Raw genomic sequence first — 17,656 nt, forward strand, 5'->3', positions numbered from 1 at the left:
ACAAGTTTAAAACACTGGCCAAATAAAAAAACAACTAGTTTAAAACAAAAAAAATAGTTCCCTCCATTCTATCGCTGATATCTTATTTTCTTTCCAACAAAACTCTTTTCATGCTAAAGGAAAATTAACAGAATCAAAAGAAAGCAAAGCAAACATTAAACTTGCTACAAAAAGAAGTACCAATGCAGCCTTTTCAAAGGTCTCAGTCAGACCAGGCAGTTGCCTTAACCCACCAGCAGCAGTCAGAGCAACTTCTCCACTTGCACCTTCAAAGACATTACATTGAGCCTGTAGTGATATGTTAATGATGAAATCACCATGATTAAATCGGAAATATTACGCTCAATTCAATGCAAAACCCAACACAACCAAAAATGTCTTTGGAAAAGTGATCAATAGTTAGATAAGCCTTACTACAGGGAGATGTGAAGGAATGAAGATTTACCCAGAACCATTTTCTAGGGAAGCTTCCACCCCAATTCTTTTCTGAATATGAAGGGGCATTTTGAAACTCAAACCTTTCACCATCCCACTCTATCCAGCCTGAAATTCAAAGTCATAACCTGAGATAATATTCTTATAGCAAACATGGATTTCTAAAGAGATCAAATTTCAATCAAGGTGATAGGCAAATAATGGTGAATAACATAGTAAACTGAGCATAGATGTAGACTATACAGTATAGAGCAAGAAGAGGAAGTCAATTCAAAGTATAATTGACAAATAGGAAGGAGGTAAGCAAGTGCCTGTTGAAAGTCCACCAGCCATGCAAACTTGCCAATGGGGTTCAAATATGGGAAGAGCTGCAAGCCAGCCAGCTGTTGGCTTCTGCTTGGACCCAACATTACCCCATCCATAGATGGGGCGAGTACTGTACTCCCAACGTGCAGTTTTAACAATATTAGCATAAGTTGTCCTGCCATTAAAACCTGAACCATGTCAACAAAAATGCGGACACAAGTGGTAGTAAGTAGATAATTTTGCTCAATTTGTAGTATTGATTAACCCAAAAAGTAATATAATCACAACATAAAACATTGGCTAAAAATAGGAAGTGGGACTTAATCAAAGAACCACTTCTATTCTGATGGCATGTTCTTTATGCCAAAGACTAAACAAGGGAAGGAACTCGTAAACTATGCAGTAAGAACTTCTACGAGGGAGCACAAGCACATCAACCATCAAAATTAACACTTCTTCGATACTTCTCACAAAGCCACAACAATCTTAAATCTTTTAAGATATCCAAAATTTAAAGTATTTGTTTCTTCACATCCTCGCACACAAGTCTGAGACACATTCAACATTAGAGTTAATTGCTTTCTGTTTCTGTATAAAAAAAAAGAAAAATAACAGCAGATAAAAACAAAGAAGGATTTATTTGTTCTGTTTAGAATTAAAACCATGCTTATGGGTTCAAAATATAAGAAGCACCTGCCATCATCACGAATAAAGCCTTGATGCCAACGTGGGCTAACTTGGAAGCCTTCCAAAACTTTTTTATTGAATTCCTACAAGGAACAACCACATAAAATATGAAAAACTAACAATGGATCAAGATTAACCAACAAAAAATATCATCATATCAGCAGCATTTAGGCTTGCTTTGCAGGTATTTTCCTTCAAAGTGTAGAATCCCAGAAACTGCTTGTTCACCTGTGGAGGAACCTCCTTAGTTGGAGGTCGTGAGTCTTTGTTGGCTAAAAATGTATTCCCCAATGTTAACTCATGCCTACCTATGCATTAAAAAAAGTTAATTAGGCACAGAACGCTACCATTTATACATTTTGTTGTTGCAACTATTAAGGTAATAATACCAAAACACAGAATGACGAAAGTAGTAGATTAAGTACTCTAGCAAACAACTACACTGAAACAATTGATTTTTTAAAATTTATTAAGAATGGGTTATATTGATGCAGAACTGTTCAAGAACGCATATCATGTTATTAACTAACAAGACAACATAGAGGAAACAGAATCCCTTTTTGAAGTCCAAAAATAAAGTTAACTGGATTCAGTAATTAACATGATGGATGGAAAATCACAGAAAAACTAAAGAGAGGCCATAATAAAATCAATTTGGATTACCCAAAATTAAAAGTTAAAAAATGATTGAAAAGAATCTCTAAAAAATTATTAAAATCAGATATGACTCCTTACATGTTCGAATTGCTAAAGTCTAACAAAACCAAAGAGTGACCATGATGCATTACATGGATGAAATGTCACAGCACAATAAAATTCAGAGGTTGAAGTGAATCAACGTTGAGTTAAATTTCCTTGGTGAAAAAATTAATGTATCAGGCATTTTATTTCAAAATTCATGGCAAATGCCTGAGAACCTTTTCATATAGGTTAACCCACTGACTTGCTACATACTCAAGAACAAGGACAGCCACCATAAATGCTATTTTAGTTTAAAAGAGTAAAGGATCATATATTTTACAATGAAGTCAACAAGGCGTCATTCCTGCAGCCACCATACAAAATAAGAGACATTGACACCTAATAGTAATAGATCACAGTTGCATTACTGTATGATTAAAAGCACAGGCACAATGGGGCAGCCATAATAAGATTATATCTCAGATTCAAATCTCACAAGGCCGATGAAGGGAGAAACCTTACTGCCCCAAAAGTTTTGAGATTCCTCAGTGTATTGACATATATACTTGTCATAAGCACCAAGAATTTGAGCCCCAACTCCTGTAAATCTAGGTCCATGCTGCAGCATTTCCAATGGCGTCAATTTCCTCCTAAATGCAGGATTCTCCACCGAGTACATGAAGCAAAAGCTCTGTCTTCGTTCTGGGATTGATACCTTGAAGTACCAACCCTCGAAAAATTGTCGAGTAGTTCCATCAAAATGGTACCTATATACAACTTAAGCTTTTCAACAATTGGAATCAGATAAAACAGAGCCGTTGAGTAGCTGATCACCATGAATGGTAGTCTGAGGAACCCAATATTAATATTATCAAAGATAATTTAGACTATAGTAAAACTACGCTTCCTTGATACTTAATAGATTAAACTAAATAAAATATTACGAACCTCGCAAAGTCTTTAAATTTAAGCTTCAAAATGCACTTACTAAAAATCTGCTCTTTAAAGTCTTATGCTTTACTTTACCACTTGCTTTTAATTTCAGAGAACAAAAGCAAAGAACAAAACATATTTAAATAATAAATAATTGAAAATATGATTTTTGTAAATAACGAAATGCCTGATACTGATTCATCTTTAATCAAATTATAGTATTTTCTTTACAATGATAACGAATCAAACTAATCCATTTTTGGGAAAGGAAGAAGAAAAAATTAACACCCAAGTCAAGCTAAGCCTTGAATACAAAAATTACTAATTTTCAACTAAAATTATTAAAAAACCACTAAACAGCAACTCCAATTACCCGCTGTGAGGAGTACGAGTGTCTCGCTTAGCCGGCGTGGGGACATAAACCGGATTGACGGAGACGGCGCTGCTCTGAGCTGCCGGGGAAGAAGTTCCCGTTTCAGTTTCGGCGACAGAGCTGCAGGCGATAATCAGCGAGTTCGACCGAAACCCCACACTCAGAGGGCGGATGCGTAGAGGAGAGAATCCATTGAAGGTTGAAGATTGAGAAAATTTAACGGTGGCTTTAGAGTTCAGAGGGCGAAATCCAATACAAGAGGAAGAGAAATGGTGAAGCTCGTTGACCGAGTAAATGTTTGGCCCCATGGAAAACAAATCGTAAGAAAACTGAAATCTTTGAAAAGAAAAGGTCTGGAGGTTCAGTATATATCTGCCTTTAAAAAATATTAACAGAGGTGAGTGGGATGTGGCGCTAAAGATGAAGTGGCAACTGCCAACTTCTGTCTCATGCTTATCCGTTAATTAATCTTGAATAACTTCAATCAATTATTTTACGTTGACAATACATTGGGATTTTTTTTTATTTTTTCATAAATTTTATTACTTTTTTGCTATTTTTGTCGTATCTTTCATGTGGTGATCGTCGTCACACGCAAAGCATTTAATACAACATATACTATATATTAAAACAGGGGGATTTAACAGTAAAATCACATGAATAACATTGAATTACTTCTTACAATTTGCCGGCAAATCTTTAGATTATTCTTCTTTTAAATTTACTGGTACTGCAATCTTCTAGTGTGGACTAGCAGCGAAGCGTTGACGCGATTCATGGCATGTTGGGCCTTGACTCGGAGTTGAGAAACCAGGCGATCGACCGACGGCTTTGAAGCCAAAGCAGCAGAGATCGCATACCGCATGAGGCTGCAGAGAAGTAGAAGGAAACCCAGTTCGAGATTAGCCTGTATTGATCCAACATACCGAGAAAGCAAAGAGAAGACGCTGTACAAATCGAGGAAAACAATGGAGAAGGTTGAGAAAGAGAAAGCGAGCAAGAGGGTGATCAAGATGACAAAGGCGACCACAAGAAGAACGCAGGCAATGAAGGAGCCATAGAGAAATGCTACCAGGATCAAGTCTAAGTTGGGAACCATTGGGAGAAAGGAAGTAAACCAGGATGAAGCTCATGGGTTGTTGAGTTGAGAGTGATGAAAAATCAAGGTGAATTTGAAGGAAGAGAGCAGATGAGAATGAAGTGAGTTGCACTCATGCTCGTTCTGCATATGAATTGAGTTACCTCCAATACCCTTTTCATAAAATAATCTTTGCGTGTATATGAACCAAATAAGGAAAGAATTATACCGAGAAGAGCTCATTAAACATTTCAGTAAGATTGCAGCAATTATATATATATATATATACGAAGTTCATGCATGTGAATTTTTATGCAAAGACAAAAACCACCATTGCGTCGACAGCAGGATTCGAACCTGCGCAGGCAATGCCCAACAGATTTCGAGTCTGTCTCCTTAACCACTCGGACATATCGACGCCTGTACTCACGGAATTTTCTTATAACATCTTATTTGAAAACCCATTCTGCAACGAGACCGTTTGGCACATGCACTGGCTATGATTGCAAAGTTGAACAGCATTTGCTAATGGCCAGAGGAGATAAAACAAAGAAGACTTTTGTTGAGAAAAAAGGTACCTCCATGACTGGAAAAGTTCACACGAAAACAGGATTTCAATGCAGCAAGAGAAGGCCAACGTTAGGGGGCTAACCTATACCGTAACTATAAATACCTTTGTTTTTTCTAGTAAGCGTTCTCTTCTTCAAGAAAGCTTGGAGAAACTTATTTGTAACAATAGCATAGAACAAACCCATCATAGCAGATAAACTAACTTCAAATATACTCAAAAGTCCTCTCATAATAGGGCATCATTACAGTCTAATATAGTCATTTGTTGTCCATGTCTAAGTTGGGACTCTGCAGTTTAGGATAATCTTAGTGGTCTCTGCCACCCTGAGATGGCATTTGCTGCTGAATTCCAAACTGCATCAGAAATGAATAAGATAAATGCAAGATAAAAATGTAATAAAAGCCAGAACTGGGGATAACAAGTAAATAATCAAAATTGCTTTCAGTTTTACTCGAAGGAATTGCTAAAAACAGAATGAGAGCCAAAGTAACATTACAGTCTGTATCACACAAGGATGCTTTTAATTTGACCACCCGTTCCTAACTAGTTCCATGAAATTTCCCTCAACCAAAATGAGCAGGCAATGCATAAATGGTAAAATAATATACTGTACAACGATTATGTTTACACTTGTATGCAAAATACCCTGCCAATTCATCTAGAAGGTACGTACATCAACGAGTTGTATGCTTGGCCATTTGGTGTCAGCATCAGCCTAGTTATGAGTCTCGGTTCGCTGAAATGATATGCGATTCTCAGCCATCTTTCCTACAACCCAAAATAATCAACATGAAAAATAAGAAAAATCTAACTTGAGACATAACACTTTGCTCACATGTACAGAATAAGTACAGAAAATTAATCATTCCAGCTTATATACATAGTTTTTAAATTATTAGGAATAAAGCTTGAATCAGCTCATTAGAAATTGGTTGCTATATTTCTAAACCCAATGGTGGTAGAATCCAGCTAAGTCTGCTGGGCAGGAGGCTAATCTCACACACTGGTACAGCTTTCATTGTTCATTGAATTGGCCCACCAGGTCTTAACTTGAAAATCTGAAAGCAAGACAGCTAAATGTTTGGTTTCTTATTATCAAGTAGATAGCCCAGAAATTTATGTTTTTTTTCCTGTATATCATTTGGTCTCACTTTGATGATGAATAAACTGAACTGAAGAAAATATAAAATTACTTTGATTTCCATGTCAATTTTTTTATATTTCATATGCAAAACTTTTTGAACAAATACGTTGATTGCTTGAGAAAGAACTGCACTCACCTTGAAAATCAAAATTAACGCCTTCCGCATCCAGAATTTCATGCAAGTGGAGCAATAATATCTAAATTATTCTTCATTGACCATTTTTGGGGGTAGAAGGAATTAGATGATTCAGCATTAAGCTCCCAAACCATGATTCTTGAGCAGTCCTGCAGCAAGCCTTCCATCTGGCTTTCATCTTCCACAACTTGTTCAATGAACGAGCTTGCCTGAAAATTCAAATCAATAATTAAAAGGATTTAGTGAAGTCCATTACCAATTTGTGACAAGGCATTTCAGATAGGTGATGGTGCAAAATACTCTTCTATGGGTTGATTTTTGAAGAACAATGCCTCCAATCATACACACCAAGTTCAGGAGAATTCTGCTCACTTTTTTGCATGTGTGTGTTTTATTTTTGTCTCCATTTTTTCACTGCTCAAATATCAAGAATTCTTATCTCAATTGCCAACATCCTTTTCTCTTTTTCTTACCTGCCCTACCCAAAATTGGCTTAAGTTGCAGATGTAGTAAATCAGCAGGGGTCACTGCAGTAAGGTGAAACTACATGAAACTTAAAGGACAACCAAAGAAGAGTCAATAAAAACTAACTTGAAAGCCATCTTTTACTGTGTCAAGTTGTCTAATTGGTTCAAGAGTTGGTCGGTGCCATTGCTTTGGGTCCCAGAGTATGGTACTGTTGAAGGCAAACCCTGACAGTTCAGCATGGAATCTTCGGAATCTCCTACTTAATCCTTTTAGGTGCCATCCAATGACTTGAGTTCCATTACAAACAGGGCCCTCCAATATAGCTCTACTTTTGTCCCATGTTTGTTTGGCCACAGTCCATGTCCCGAACCGCCTAAACACAAAAGGCATTGAGAAATAAACTGCTGTATTTAGACACATGTAAAAGGAAGAAGGGGATTGTGGCAATGGCATGTATAATACTTAAGCAAAGTGCTCCATGCAAAGAATGAACAGCAGGAAATCCTATAGAGAAGACAAACGCCTAACTGGAGGCATCTTCAGTAATTAGAAAATGAACAAAAATAAACTGAAGGGAATAACAAATTCCTTGTGAGAAATAAGAAATCAAAGAAAAAGTTCTGTCATTCCTTTCATATTTCCATGTTGGTGGTAAGTTGTATATATCTGATTCCTATTTTAGTCTAGTGCTAGGATAACATATCATCTCAATTCTCAACCACTATCAACTATCATGCTTATAATAAGTCATGTTATGCAAACCTGTTCCCAGTTAAAGACATGGCATCACGAAGAGATATGCAATTGCTTTAAGGAATTTCAGGATTATTTCATAGTTTTTCAGTTCCTTCTTTTTGTCCAATTAAAACCCCTTATACTAATGATTCTCACACTTCACTGAGAGCTCAAAAAGAAAGAAGAAACAAGCTATGATCTAAATAAGCTAACTTTCTGCTTTCTTTCTTGTCACTCATTAGGGTATCACAGTAGACAAACCAGTCACCAGATTTGCATTAGAATACAATCAAGCGAGAAATGAAGTAGGATAAATTAGGCAATACATAGTAAGCAGAATTATAATTATTAGACTGAAAAAAGAAAATATAAAGAAGATACCTAATATGCCTCATTTGCTCAAAGAGATCGATCGAGTAGATGTTATCCTCATTGGCAAAGTAGACAATTCCATCAAGATGATGAGTTTCAATGTGAGACAGTGCCACATTTCTTTGGTGAACATTTCTGTCTTTTATATCAGTCAGATTTTTCTTGCAAACAAGATGCCTGTACATAACACTACTCCTTCTTAGGATGTCAGCTGCTTCCTCAGACTGGGAGGTCATCTCCACAACCACCCACAATAGAGGAGGTTGGACCAGCCTTAATGTGTATGCCAAACGATTTAGATAGTAGGCTTGAAGTGGTCGAGCATATGTTGGAGTCACAACTATTAAAAGCTTACGAGATTCCAGATCTATATCTTGAGAGAGTAACTGATTAGTGAAGGCATTATCTAAATGCCCTTCTATCACTTCCTGTTTCTGCACTAATGCCTCCAATGTGACATTACTTTCAACCTCCGCTTTGTCCATTATTGAAGTTACATTTCTTGCTGAACTGTCAAGCGTTTGAAAATTCCCAGCCGTTGATACTACCTCAAAGGAGAATGCCTGGTGCTTTGAAATGGGATTCATATAAGAAAAGTCCATGGAAATGAATGGTGTCAATCCAATAAAAAAACCAACTATGAAACAAATGAAGAAATGAAAAAGAGCTCTCGTCCAAACTTGTCCTTTCTGTTTTGACCTGTCAAGAGGCCTAGAGGATCTCGGAGAGAAAACACCAAGAACCAAAGATTGAGAATCCGATAAACCAAAAAGAGAAGATAGCAATCCGCCAGAAGGTGGGTAGTTCTGATTACATGATGAAGACTTGGACAAAGGAGAAGGAACTGAACGTTCAACCTCTCCAGTAACTAGAGTCCCCTGCCGAGGCACTGGAGACAGTGTTCTTCTAATTGATGCCATCAACAATAACCTGATGCACTCCTTAATCAATAAAGAATCACTACAAGAGAACAACCAAATTTATCACAACCTCGTTTTCTTTATCAACACACATCTTAAACATGAGCATCCAAGTATGCAATGTCTGCTCCTTGCTCCTTTGCACGTTATTTAATATAGCTTTTTGGCAACAATCTAGTGCCCGTATTAACCAAGAAATATTAAATCAATCCTACCAGATACGTTCACCTATCGAAATCCAATTTCAAAAAGACAACTTTCCCTCTCATCTTAAGAATGCCGGTAAATCCACCAAAGCCAAAGCAAAGTTCTTGATCTACAAAGAACTGTATAAGCAACTATCAGTAACTTCAAATCAAACTGAATGAACCCAAATACTCCACTTAAACAAAACAAGCAAAAAAACACACCGGCCTTGACTAAAAAAAACAGTGAGATTCCAAACCAAAAAGTTGTCAAGACTCCAACCTTAATGAAATGGGCAACTGAATTACCTTCCAATGAAAAATGGGTCTTCGATCTTCTTTCCCAAAAGTCACAGAGAAGAGAGAACCGGTCTCATCTCTGAGCCTTCGTTCAAGGCTCTAACACAGATTTTTTAATTAAAAAAAAAAAAGCACTCAACATTTTCAGATCTTCCTTTGCCTTTGTTGATAACCAAAGGTTAAAATGGAGAGTAAAATAAGAAGCCTAAAAGAAGATGCTCAAGGAATCTTTGCAATGGCCTTGAGAGTTGAGAGCCTGCAAACATAAGAGAGAGAGAGAGAGAGACTTAAAAACAGTTCAGAGAACACGGTACCTTGCTCCCAATCACAAAGATTAAGACACAACACAATAAATTCGATTATTTTTTTCCTGAATATATGTGGATAGTTTTAGGTGACCCAGCGTCAGACTGAGTTTGTGTGAGATTAAGGTACTACACACGCCTAAAAATTTTACATACACCTATAAATTTTATGAATCCCGTGAGAGTTATAAGTATATAACTAAAGACTTTTCTCTATCTAATCCGTATATGTTTTGATTGAAAAAATGGTCCGTGACAAGTAAAATTAAATTTTTTATGAGAGAGATATTAAAATTAAAATTAATTAAACTAAATATAATCTTTTTTTAATATTATATAATTAAATAAAATAAAAAATATGGTAAATTTTGTATTTATAAGTACAATTTTTTCTTGCTTAACAAATATATATTTTGACTTAAAAATATCAACTGTAACATAATCATGCGATAGATGCACAAACCTTTCCATGACCCCAACAGTTGAACTTTCCTTACCCTTTTGGGCAATTGGAGTTTGGGTGTTGATTATTGACTTCCCTAGTCCACGAAAATCGACTCCCAATTATAATGGTATTTTTGGAGAAATTCCAATACCGTTAATAAAAGGAATAATGGAGAAATTAAAATAATTTTTTTATCAAGAACAACTACTGAAAAAGGGGTTTTAATTTTGTATGATAGAAAAATAACTATGAAAAAAAATCCAAGCTGTAAGACTATGAGTTTCTAAAAAAAGCAATAATTCATTAATAATGGTACGGTATTAAGATACTCTTAAAATGAAACTTCGTTGGCAACCTTGTCCCACAGTTTCTATAACAAATTTAGGCATGTTAGGTATGATCCTGACCCCGCACCTTGGTTAGGAGTAGCATTTAATTCGTTTTATTTTACCCAAATAACTTTAAAATCTTATTATTCACTTCAAAATTTTAGTAATTTTTTAAATATATATAATATTTTAAAGTATTGGGAAAAATTTTAAATAATCGATTTTAGTATAACTAGTTAACGATTGAGGCTAAAATACTTAAAAAGTCATTAATTTATGTTTACTCGTACAATTAAAATTTTATTTTTATTATATTTAAATAAATTATTTATCTTTTGATTTGTATTTATACAAAATTTTACTGTTAGTGGAAAATTAATCATTGTTAAATCTAGTATAAATTGATATTTTTTATTTATATGAAATATGATATAAGAATTGACGTGATCATATGACAATCGATATAATTACACATCAAATAATGTAAAATAAATTATGTAGCCATGAACAAAAATGTTAATTGTTATTAGAATCATTAAGATTAAGGGTTTATTGTGTTTGTGTAAAGTGAAATATAAGAATTGGTTTAGATATATTAAAAAATATGAATTTAATTAGATATAATTGAAGAATTTTTTTATTAGTTAAGGATTATTATTAATATAACTTTGAAGTTCCATCCCATTTACATATTTTTGAAGCTACAATAGTGTTGGAAAAGGAAAAGACAGCCTTAGCCTTGTTGACGAATTACGAAAGGCAACAAAAGCTTGATCAACGGGGGTGAAGCTTCAGTTCTAAAAGACAAATAAATAAATAAATCTAATCATTGATCTATTGTTTGCATGGCCTAATTATTTGATCAAATAATTTCATAAGGGTAGAAATTCAATAGGCCATAAGGCTCAGTCCAATTTCCTATGAGTTTTACCTTTTTTTATCTTCACAAAAATTTACACACAAATTATTTGAAATATTTTTTTCAATATAAATATTCAATACATCTTAACATGAAAAATATATTTATAATATAAAAATAAAAATAAAAATATTAAGCATTTAAAAATAAAAAACTTACTTTGAGACATTTCAAAAAGAAAACAAAAAAAAAGTAATAATTTTCTTTCTTGCATAAAGGGGACGTTGTAATTAAAATTATAATTATGTTATCTAAACACTCTTATCTCTTAAATTCACCCTAGAAGGATTCTTTATGTTTTTATTATCATTAGAATAAATAAAGATGACATTAATAATTTTCATGCTTTCATAATCTTTTCATTCAAATGGATAAGGAAGCCTTTGCGTGATTAATTCACATTTTTTGTTATATCCAATGAATGAAGATTTAAGTAAAATTTTTCGATATAAAGTTTATATTTGAAAATCTCCAATCATTAATTCAAGGACATATATATATATATATGAGATATTTCGTAATTTTTTTTTAAATTTTAAACTTATTAATGTTCTCCTAAGAAAAATTAGAGTGATTATTTTATTTTCCGATATTTTATTTACCAACAAATAAAGGGGGAAAAAAGAAAAAAACCTTAAAGAGGCCGGCTTTTATTTTATGTAAGTAAAGCGGTGTTCTAGTCGGTAGTCCTCGCAAACTCCTCCCCCGACTTTTCTCAGATCTGTTTCTCTTTGCCCTCTGACAAATAGAGAGAAACAGATACAGCTCTTCTTCAATCGCCATAGCCATGGCGATTAGGTCTTTTCTTTTTCTTCCACTTCTCTTCTTCTCTTCTCTAAATCCGATCCTTTCTCTTTACGAAGATCAAGTAGGCCTCATGGATTGGTAAGTTCGACTTCTCCCTTCGTATTCGCAATTGATTCTTCCAGCTATCTTGATTTTATTGAATTCCTTTATTCAAATTTAGCTTTATTTTCTTTATTCTGATTAATTGTTTAATCTTAGGCATCAACAATACATCGGGAAAGTGAAGCAAGCAGTGTTCCATACTCAAAAAACTGGTCGAAAACGAGTCGTAGTGTCCACTGAAGAGAACGTTATAGCTTCACTTGATCTCCGCCACGGCGAGATTTGTAAGTCCGATTCTATTCAATTGGTGCTGACTATTGAAATTTATTTGATTTAATTTATAGTTTTCTTCTTCAACTTGTTGTTTCAATCACTACTAAATTCTTAATGGATTTATGTTTGGTTGTTTTATGAAGTTTGGAGACATGTGCTTGCGACTAATGATGTTATTGATGGAATTGATATTGCTATTGGAAAATGTAAGTATTTTTTGAGTTGTTTTTTTTTTTATTGTTAGTAATTGTATTACTTGTTTTAGTTTCCAGCTTGTTTTTGCTGAGTGTTGATCAGATATTTTGTTTGATTAAATGTTGGTTTTCCCTTCTGGTGTCAGTAAGGGAAGGTGTGCCTTCTTGCTTGGATAGCTCATTAAGTTTTGAATAAACATTTCATTCCTGCAGATGTCATTACTCTTTCATCGGGAGGAAGTATTTTAAGAGCATGGAACCTTCCTGATGGGCAGATGGTCTGGGAATCTTCTCTTCAGGGTCCAAAGCACTCAAAATCATTGTTATTGGTGCCGGTTCGTATCAGGGTTTTCATATGCCAAATTCTTTCCAGTTAACATAGTTTTTGTTCCTATCTCTTGGACACAGAGTCTGTTTTCAGTAGATCATGGTTTCTGAAAGTTTTACCCTGCTATACTCTATTAGTTATCCTGTTATACAGTAAAGATTATTCTCATTAAGTTTTCATCTAAAAGATCTTAAGTTGTCTGTAATACATCCTATACAGCGAGGCTATTTTATCTACAGAAGTGCACTTCATTGAACATTTCTTATTATTGTAACTTGTGTCTTCCTGGAACTTTGTGCCCTGTCTTTTAACCAATCTTTAAAGCTGTATTTCAAGGGGTAGATAGAAATCATGGTTTTTAATTCATTCTATAATTCTAAAAGACTATCGGATGACTTTATTAATATTATGCAGACAAATTTGAAAGTTGACAAGGATAATGTTGTCATTGTTTTTACCAATGGCCGTCTGCATGCTGTTTCTAGCAACGATGGTGAGGTTCTCTGGAAGAAGGATTTTGAAGCAGAAAGGTTAGTCTAGTTCGAAAGTTTTACATTTCAACAGCTTTCCCATCCTCCCACTCCCCTTTGAAAATAATGGTATCATTTATGTATTGCATTGCTGTGCTACTTGCAGCCTTGATGATCAGCAGGTAATTCAGCCTCCGGGCAGTGATTTAGTATACGTTGTAGGATTTGCTGCTTCATCCCAGTTTGAGATGTATCAAATCAATGCCAGGAATGGAGAGTTGTTGAAGCATGAAAGTGCAGCCTTTTCTGGTGGGTTTCTGGGAGAAGTTTCACTAGTTTCTAGTGAGACACTTGTGGCTCTTGATTCCACAGGGTCAATTTTGCTAACAATAAGTTTTCACAATGGAAAAATTAGTTTTCAACGGACACCCATTTCAAATCTTGTTGAGGATTCTTTGGGGCCAGCAGTAATAACACCTTCATCAGTCACAGGAATATTTTCACTTAAAGTGAATGCAATTACTGTATTTATTAGAGTGATAGGTGAGGGAAAGTTGGAAGTGTTGGAAAAAACAAATCATAAAACAGCTGTTAGTGATGCTCTCTCAATCTCTGAGGGAAAACAGGCATTTGCATTGATTCAACATGCAGGCAGTGAGATTCGTCTCACAGTGAAGACTGCGGATGATTGGGATGGTAATTTGCTTAAAGAAAGCATCAAAATGGACCAGCAACGAGGGCTTGTCCACAAGGTTTTCATAAATAATTATATCCGAACTGATAGGTCTTATGGATTTCGAGTGTTGATTGTGATGGAAGATCATTCATTATTGTTACTTCAACAAGGTGAGATTGTCTGGAGCAGGGAAGATGGTCTGGCCTCAATAGTTGATGTAACAACTTCAGAACTCCCTGTGGAGAAGGATGGTGTATCGGTAGCAAAAGTGGAGCACAACCTCTTTGAATGGCTTAAGGTATGGAATATGTATCTTTTAAATGATTTCAAGAATATTATGAGTTCCCATTGAAAAGCGCAATTGAATTTAAGTAATGCAACCCTTTTCATTGCTTTCGACAGGTTATTGATTATTGATTTTGTTTCTGATACATGTTGGATTTTGATATGATATGAAGTCTTTCATGTGGTTCTGAAATTAGAAAGATTACGGGTAGACAATGTGTGAGCATACTTGTTTGTGTATTCACCACAGAGTTTGTTAAATGGTTTTCAACTCTTTGAATGGTGTTGTGTTTTGTTAGTTTTAATAACGTGAACTTCCTATTGTCAAAGCATCCATAATTGCATTCATTATTTGAAAATGGACTTGAAGATGCATTTCTTTGATTGAATCCTCTCTGACATTGTGATTTTGACAAGATGCTCTGTTTTTTTTTAAGGGACATATGCTGAAGCTCAAGGGAACGCTAATGCTAGCAAGCCCTGAAGATATGGTAGCCATACAAAGTATGAGGTTGAAAAGTTCTGAGAAGAGCAAAATGACTCGAGACCACAATGGCTTCCGGAAGCTGCTCATAGTACTAACAAGAGCAGGGAAGCTCTTTGCCTTGCATACTGGAGATGGACGCATTGTCTGGTCTCACTTGCTACAGTCTCTACACAAACCACAGGTGTGTCAGCATCTGATAGGACTAAACTTGTATCAGTGGCAGGTCCCCCATCATCATGCTATGGATGAAAATCCATCTGTGCTTGTAGTTGGCAGGTGTGGTCCAAGTTTGGATGCACCAGGTGTACTTTCTTTTGTTGACACTTACACAGGAAAGGAGCTTAGTTCTTTAAGTCTCGTCCATTCTGTTGCACAAGTTATTCCACTGCCATATACAGATTCAACAGAACAGCGACTGCATCTGCTAATCGATGCTGATCAGCGTGCACATTTATACCCAAAAACTCCTGAGGCTATTGGTATTTTCCAACGTGAGTTCTCAAACATATACTGGTACTCAGTTGAGGATGATAATGGCATCATCAAGGGGCATGCATTGAAGAGCAAGTGCACTTGCGAAGTGGCAGATGAATTCTGCTTTGACAGTAGGGAATTGTGGTCAGTTGTGTTCCCATCAGAATCAGAAAAGATCATTGCAACTGTCACGAGAAAATTGAATGAGGTAAAGTGGCTTTTCCCCTTCGCTTATTTGTCAACCAGTGTAAGTCATCTTAGGAGTTTTCCAGACTCATTTCTACTGTGTGGCATTGTTGCTCAAAGTAACTGCTCTCATGAGTTTAGGTTTTGGTTATGCATTTCTCAGCCCAAGACTTTGAACCATTGCATGAGACATTCTTCATTTTTATTTTGTTTTGACTTCTTAATAACCAATTGTAGATGATTTTGTTGTGCTTAGTGTCATGTGGTTAATGGGTGTTATAGACGATCGCTAAATTAATGTTGTTAATTCCCTATTGTGCATGTTCTTCTGCATGTTTTGAATGTTTATTGGTGCATTGCTGCTCATGCTGCATGTTTAAACCATAATGAATGCTTTGTGATTTGAGATCTCCAGGTGGTTCATACTCAAGCAAAGGTTATAGCAGACCAGGATGTAATGTATAAATATTTATCAAGAAATCTACTTTTTGTGGCTACTGTTGCACCCAAAGCCAGTGGTGAAATTGGATCTGTTACACCAGAAGAATCATGGTTCGTTGCATATCTTATTGACACTGTAACTGGTCGTATATTGCACCGGGTGACCCATCATGGTTCACAGGGCCCTGTACATGCTGTAAGTTCTCATTTATTCCTCATATTAGTGTTACAAGCGGCTATGAGAGGGATGCAGTTGTTAATGCTTTTTGTTTCTTGTAGGTTTTTAGTGAGAACTGGGTTGTCTACCACTACTTCAATCTTAGAGCGCACAGATATGAGATGTCAGTCATTGAAATTTATGACCAGTCTCGGGCTGTAAGCAGACAAACTTGAATTGTTTATGTTGAGCTGCCTGTACCTCCAATTCTGTTCAATTTATCTTTTCCAATTTACATACTATCCACAGGACGACAAAGACGTTTGGAAACTTGTTCTTGGAAAGCACAACCTTACTTCACCAATTTCTTCATATTCTCGACCAGAGGTCATAACAAAATCACAGTCCTACTTTTTCACCCATTCTTTGAAAGCTATAGCTGTGACATCAACAGCGAAGGGTATAACTTCAAAGCAGCTTCTCATTGGTACAATTGGAGATCAGGTTCGTTAAAATTTTCAGAAAGATCTAAATCATGAATATCTTTCCAGCTAATTATGCGCTGTTAGTGTTTCCTTTTTTGAGAATTAAGCATTATGCTCATTTCTACAAATATTAGTGCTGTCTGGTACTTCTGCCTGTGGCATGATTTTAACCATGTTTTACAGGTTTTGGCACTTGATAAGCGTTTCCTGGATCCTCGGCGATCAGTCAATCCCACACAAGCAGAGAAAGAAGAAGGAATTATACCACTAACAGATTCATTGCCAATCATCCCTCAGGTTAGATTCGTTATGTTCTGTCCCCCATACCAGCTTATTCTTTCTTTCATTTTTTTTTGGGTATCATTATCTTCTTGAGAAATACTGTTCTACTGAGATGCTCCTTTAGTATGCACGAGGACATATACATATGGTGGAACTGGCCAGGCCAACCATCAGCATTTTATCAATTTAATCCATTCTTCTCACTCTGTCTCTCTAAACTGATGGGGGTTGGGATAAGGGAATTGATTTTAAGTAGCATAGCTGATGGCTGTTCTTGAATTGTTTCCAGTCCTATGTAACACATGCCTTTAGAGTGGAAGGTCTTCAAGGTATAGTAACTGTGCCTGCCAAGCTGGAATCAACAACCCTTGTCTTTGCACATGGAGTGGACCTCTTTTTCACCCAGCTTGCACCCTCAAGGACTTACGATTCGCTCACAGAAGATTTTAGTTATGCCCTACTTCTCATTACAATCGCGGCACTTGTAGCAGCAATCTTTGTAACGTGGATTTTGTCTGAGAGGAAAGAACTACAAGAGAAGTGGAGATGAGTAATTCTCTGCTCATCACATTTGTGTACTAACAATTTTCCTTTTTTATTAGATGACAGATGCTTTATGATTTGAATTTAGATTTAGGAGGTTCCCTCCTGACTTGTAATTCTTCTAAATTTTGTAGCATGCCCCCTCATTTGAATTTCAATGTTTTACACGATGCAATATCTACAGAAAACGTCTCTTATTTTGTT

General features: G+C 35.7%; 3 protein-coding genes and 1 non-coding gene across 5 annotated transcripts in view; 1 reads left to right on the top strand and 3 right to left on the bottom strand.

Moving 5' to 3' along the window:
- Positions 1-4,670, bottom strand: part of VTE1 (tocopherol cyclase, chloroplast / vitamin E deficient 1 (VTE1) / sucrose export defective 1 (SXD1)) — a 6,209-nt gene extending 1,539 nt beyond the window's left edge. Inside the window, exons 1-7 of the mRNA XM_021421673.1 lie at positions 3,416-4,670; positions 2,632-2,876; positions 1,657-1,736; positions 1,435-1,511; positions 747-916; positions 446-543; positions 181-288 (exon numbers count right to left, since the gene is read on the bottom strand). Of these exons, the coding sequence (XP_021277348.1) occupies positions 181-288; positions 446-543; positions 747-916; positions 1,435-1,511; positions 1,657-1,736; positions 2,632-2,876; positions 3,416-3,723 (1,086 nt within the window). The 5' untranslated portion in view covers positions 3,724-4,670. The remainder of the gene's footprint in view (positions 1-180; positions 289-445; positions 544-746; positions 917-1,434; positions 1,512-1,656; positions 1,737-2,631; positions 2,877-3,415) is intronic.
- Positions 4,671-4,829: 159 nt separating this feature from the next.
- On the bottom strand, positions 4,830-4,911 carry TRNAS-CGA (transfer RNA serine (anticodon CGA)). Its single transcript has one exon. It is a non-coding gene; the product is annotated as a tRNA-Ser (tRNA).
- Positions 4,912-5,486: 575 nt separating this feature from the next.
- On the bottom strand, positions 5,487-9,738 carry LOC110411495 (putative beta-1,4-xylosyltransferase IRX9H). Of its 2 annotated transcripts, none has more exons than XM_021421677.2 (5): positions 9,334-9,738; positions 7,929-9,165; positions 6,936-7,185; positions 6,345-6,553; positions 5,487-5,827 (listed from the first exon to the last, which is right to left on the bottom strand). In XM_021421677.2, exons 2-4 carry the CDS (start codon positions 8,837-8,839, stop codon positions 6,383-6,385), a joined length of 1,332 nt encoding a protein of 443 aa, XP_021277352.1. In that variant the 5' UTR covers positions 8,840-9,165; positions 9,334-9,738; the 3' UTR covers positions 5,487-5,827; positions 6,345-6,382. The 2 variants fall into 2 exon arrangements, with proteins under 2 accessions (XP_021277352.1, XP_021277351.1); XM_021421676.2 differs by having other exon boundaries at positions 5,487-5,832; positions 9,334-9,737.
- Positions 9,739-11,972: 2,234 nt separating this feature from the next.
- LOC110410539 (uncharacterized) lies at positions 11,973-17,622 on the top strand. Its single transcript, XM_021420279.1, has 12 exons — positions 11,973-12,207; positions 12,328-12,455; positions 12,588-12,650; positions 12,852-12,973; positions 13,381-13,496; positions 13,603-14,410; positions 14,835-15,566; positions 15,960-16,181; positions 16,265-16,360; positions 16,452-16,646; positions 16,811-16,924; positions 17,199-17,622. Exons 1-12 carry the CDS (start codon positions 12,110-12,112, stop codon positions 17,457-17,459), a joined length of 2,955 nt encoding a protein of 984 aa, XP_021275954.1. The 5' UTR covers positions 11,973-12,109; the 3' UTR covers positions 17,460-17,622.
- The last annotated feature ends 34 nt before the right edge of the window (positions 17,623-17,656 follow it).

Source organism: Theobroma umbraticum, unplaced genomic scaffold (genome assembly GCF_002168275.2).
Source record: "Theobroma umbraticum cultivar Fairchild unplaced genomic scaffold, ASM216827v3 scaffold_56.0, whole genome shotgun sequence".
In the NCBI taxonomy this organism is placed as follows: Eukaryota; Viridiplantae; Streptophyta; class Magnoliopsida; order Malvales; family Malvaceae; genus Theobroma; species Theobroma umbraticum.

Bases quoted from the DNA above. Each gene is read 5' to 3' on its own strand.
- LOC110411495 (XM_021421677.2), bottom strand. From the start codon at position 8,839: ATGGCATCAATTAGAAGAACACTGTCTCCAGTGCCTCGGCAGGGGACT. The intron at 7,186-7,928 runs GTATCTTCTTTA...TTTTGTGTTTAG, and splicing joins GAGCAAATGAGGCATATTAG to GCGGTTCGGGACATGGACTG. The intron at 6,554-6,935 runs GTTAGTTTTTAT...TTGAATTTTCAG, and splicing joins CAGTAAAAGATGGCTTTCAA to GCAAGCTCGTTCATTGAACA.
- LOC110410539 (XM_021420279.1), top strand. From the start codon at position 12,110: ATGGCGATTAGGTCTTTTCTTTTTCTTCCACTTCTCTTCTTCTCTTCT. The intron at 16,647-16,810 runs GTTCGTTAAAAT...CATGTTTTACAG, and splicing joins TTGGTACAATTGGAGATCAG to GTTTTGGCACTTGATAAGCG. The intron at 16,925-17,198 runs GTTAGATTCGTT...AATTGTTTCCAG, and splicing joins CATTGCCAATCATCCCTCAG to TCCTATGTAACACATGCCTT.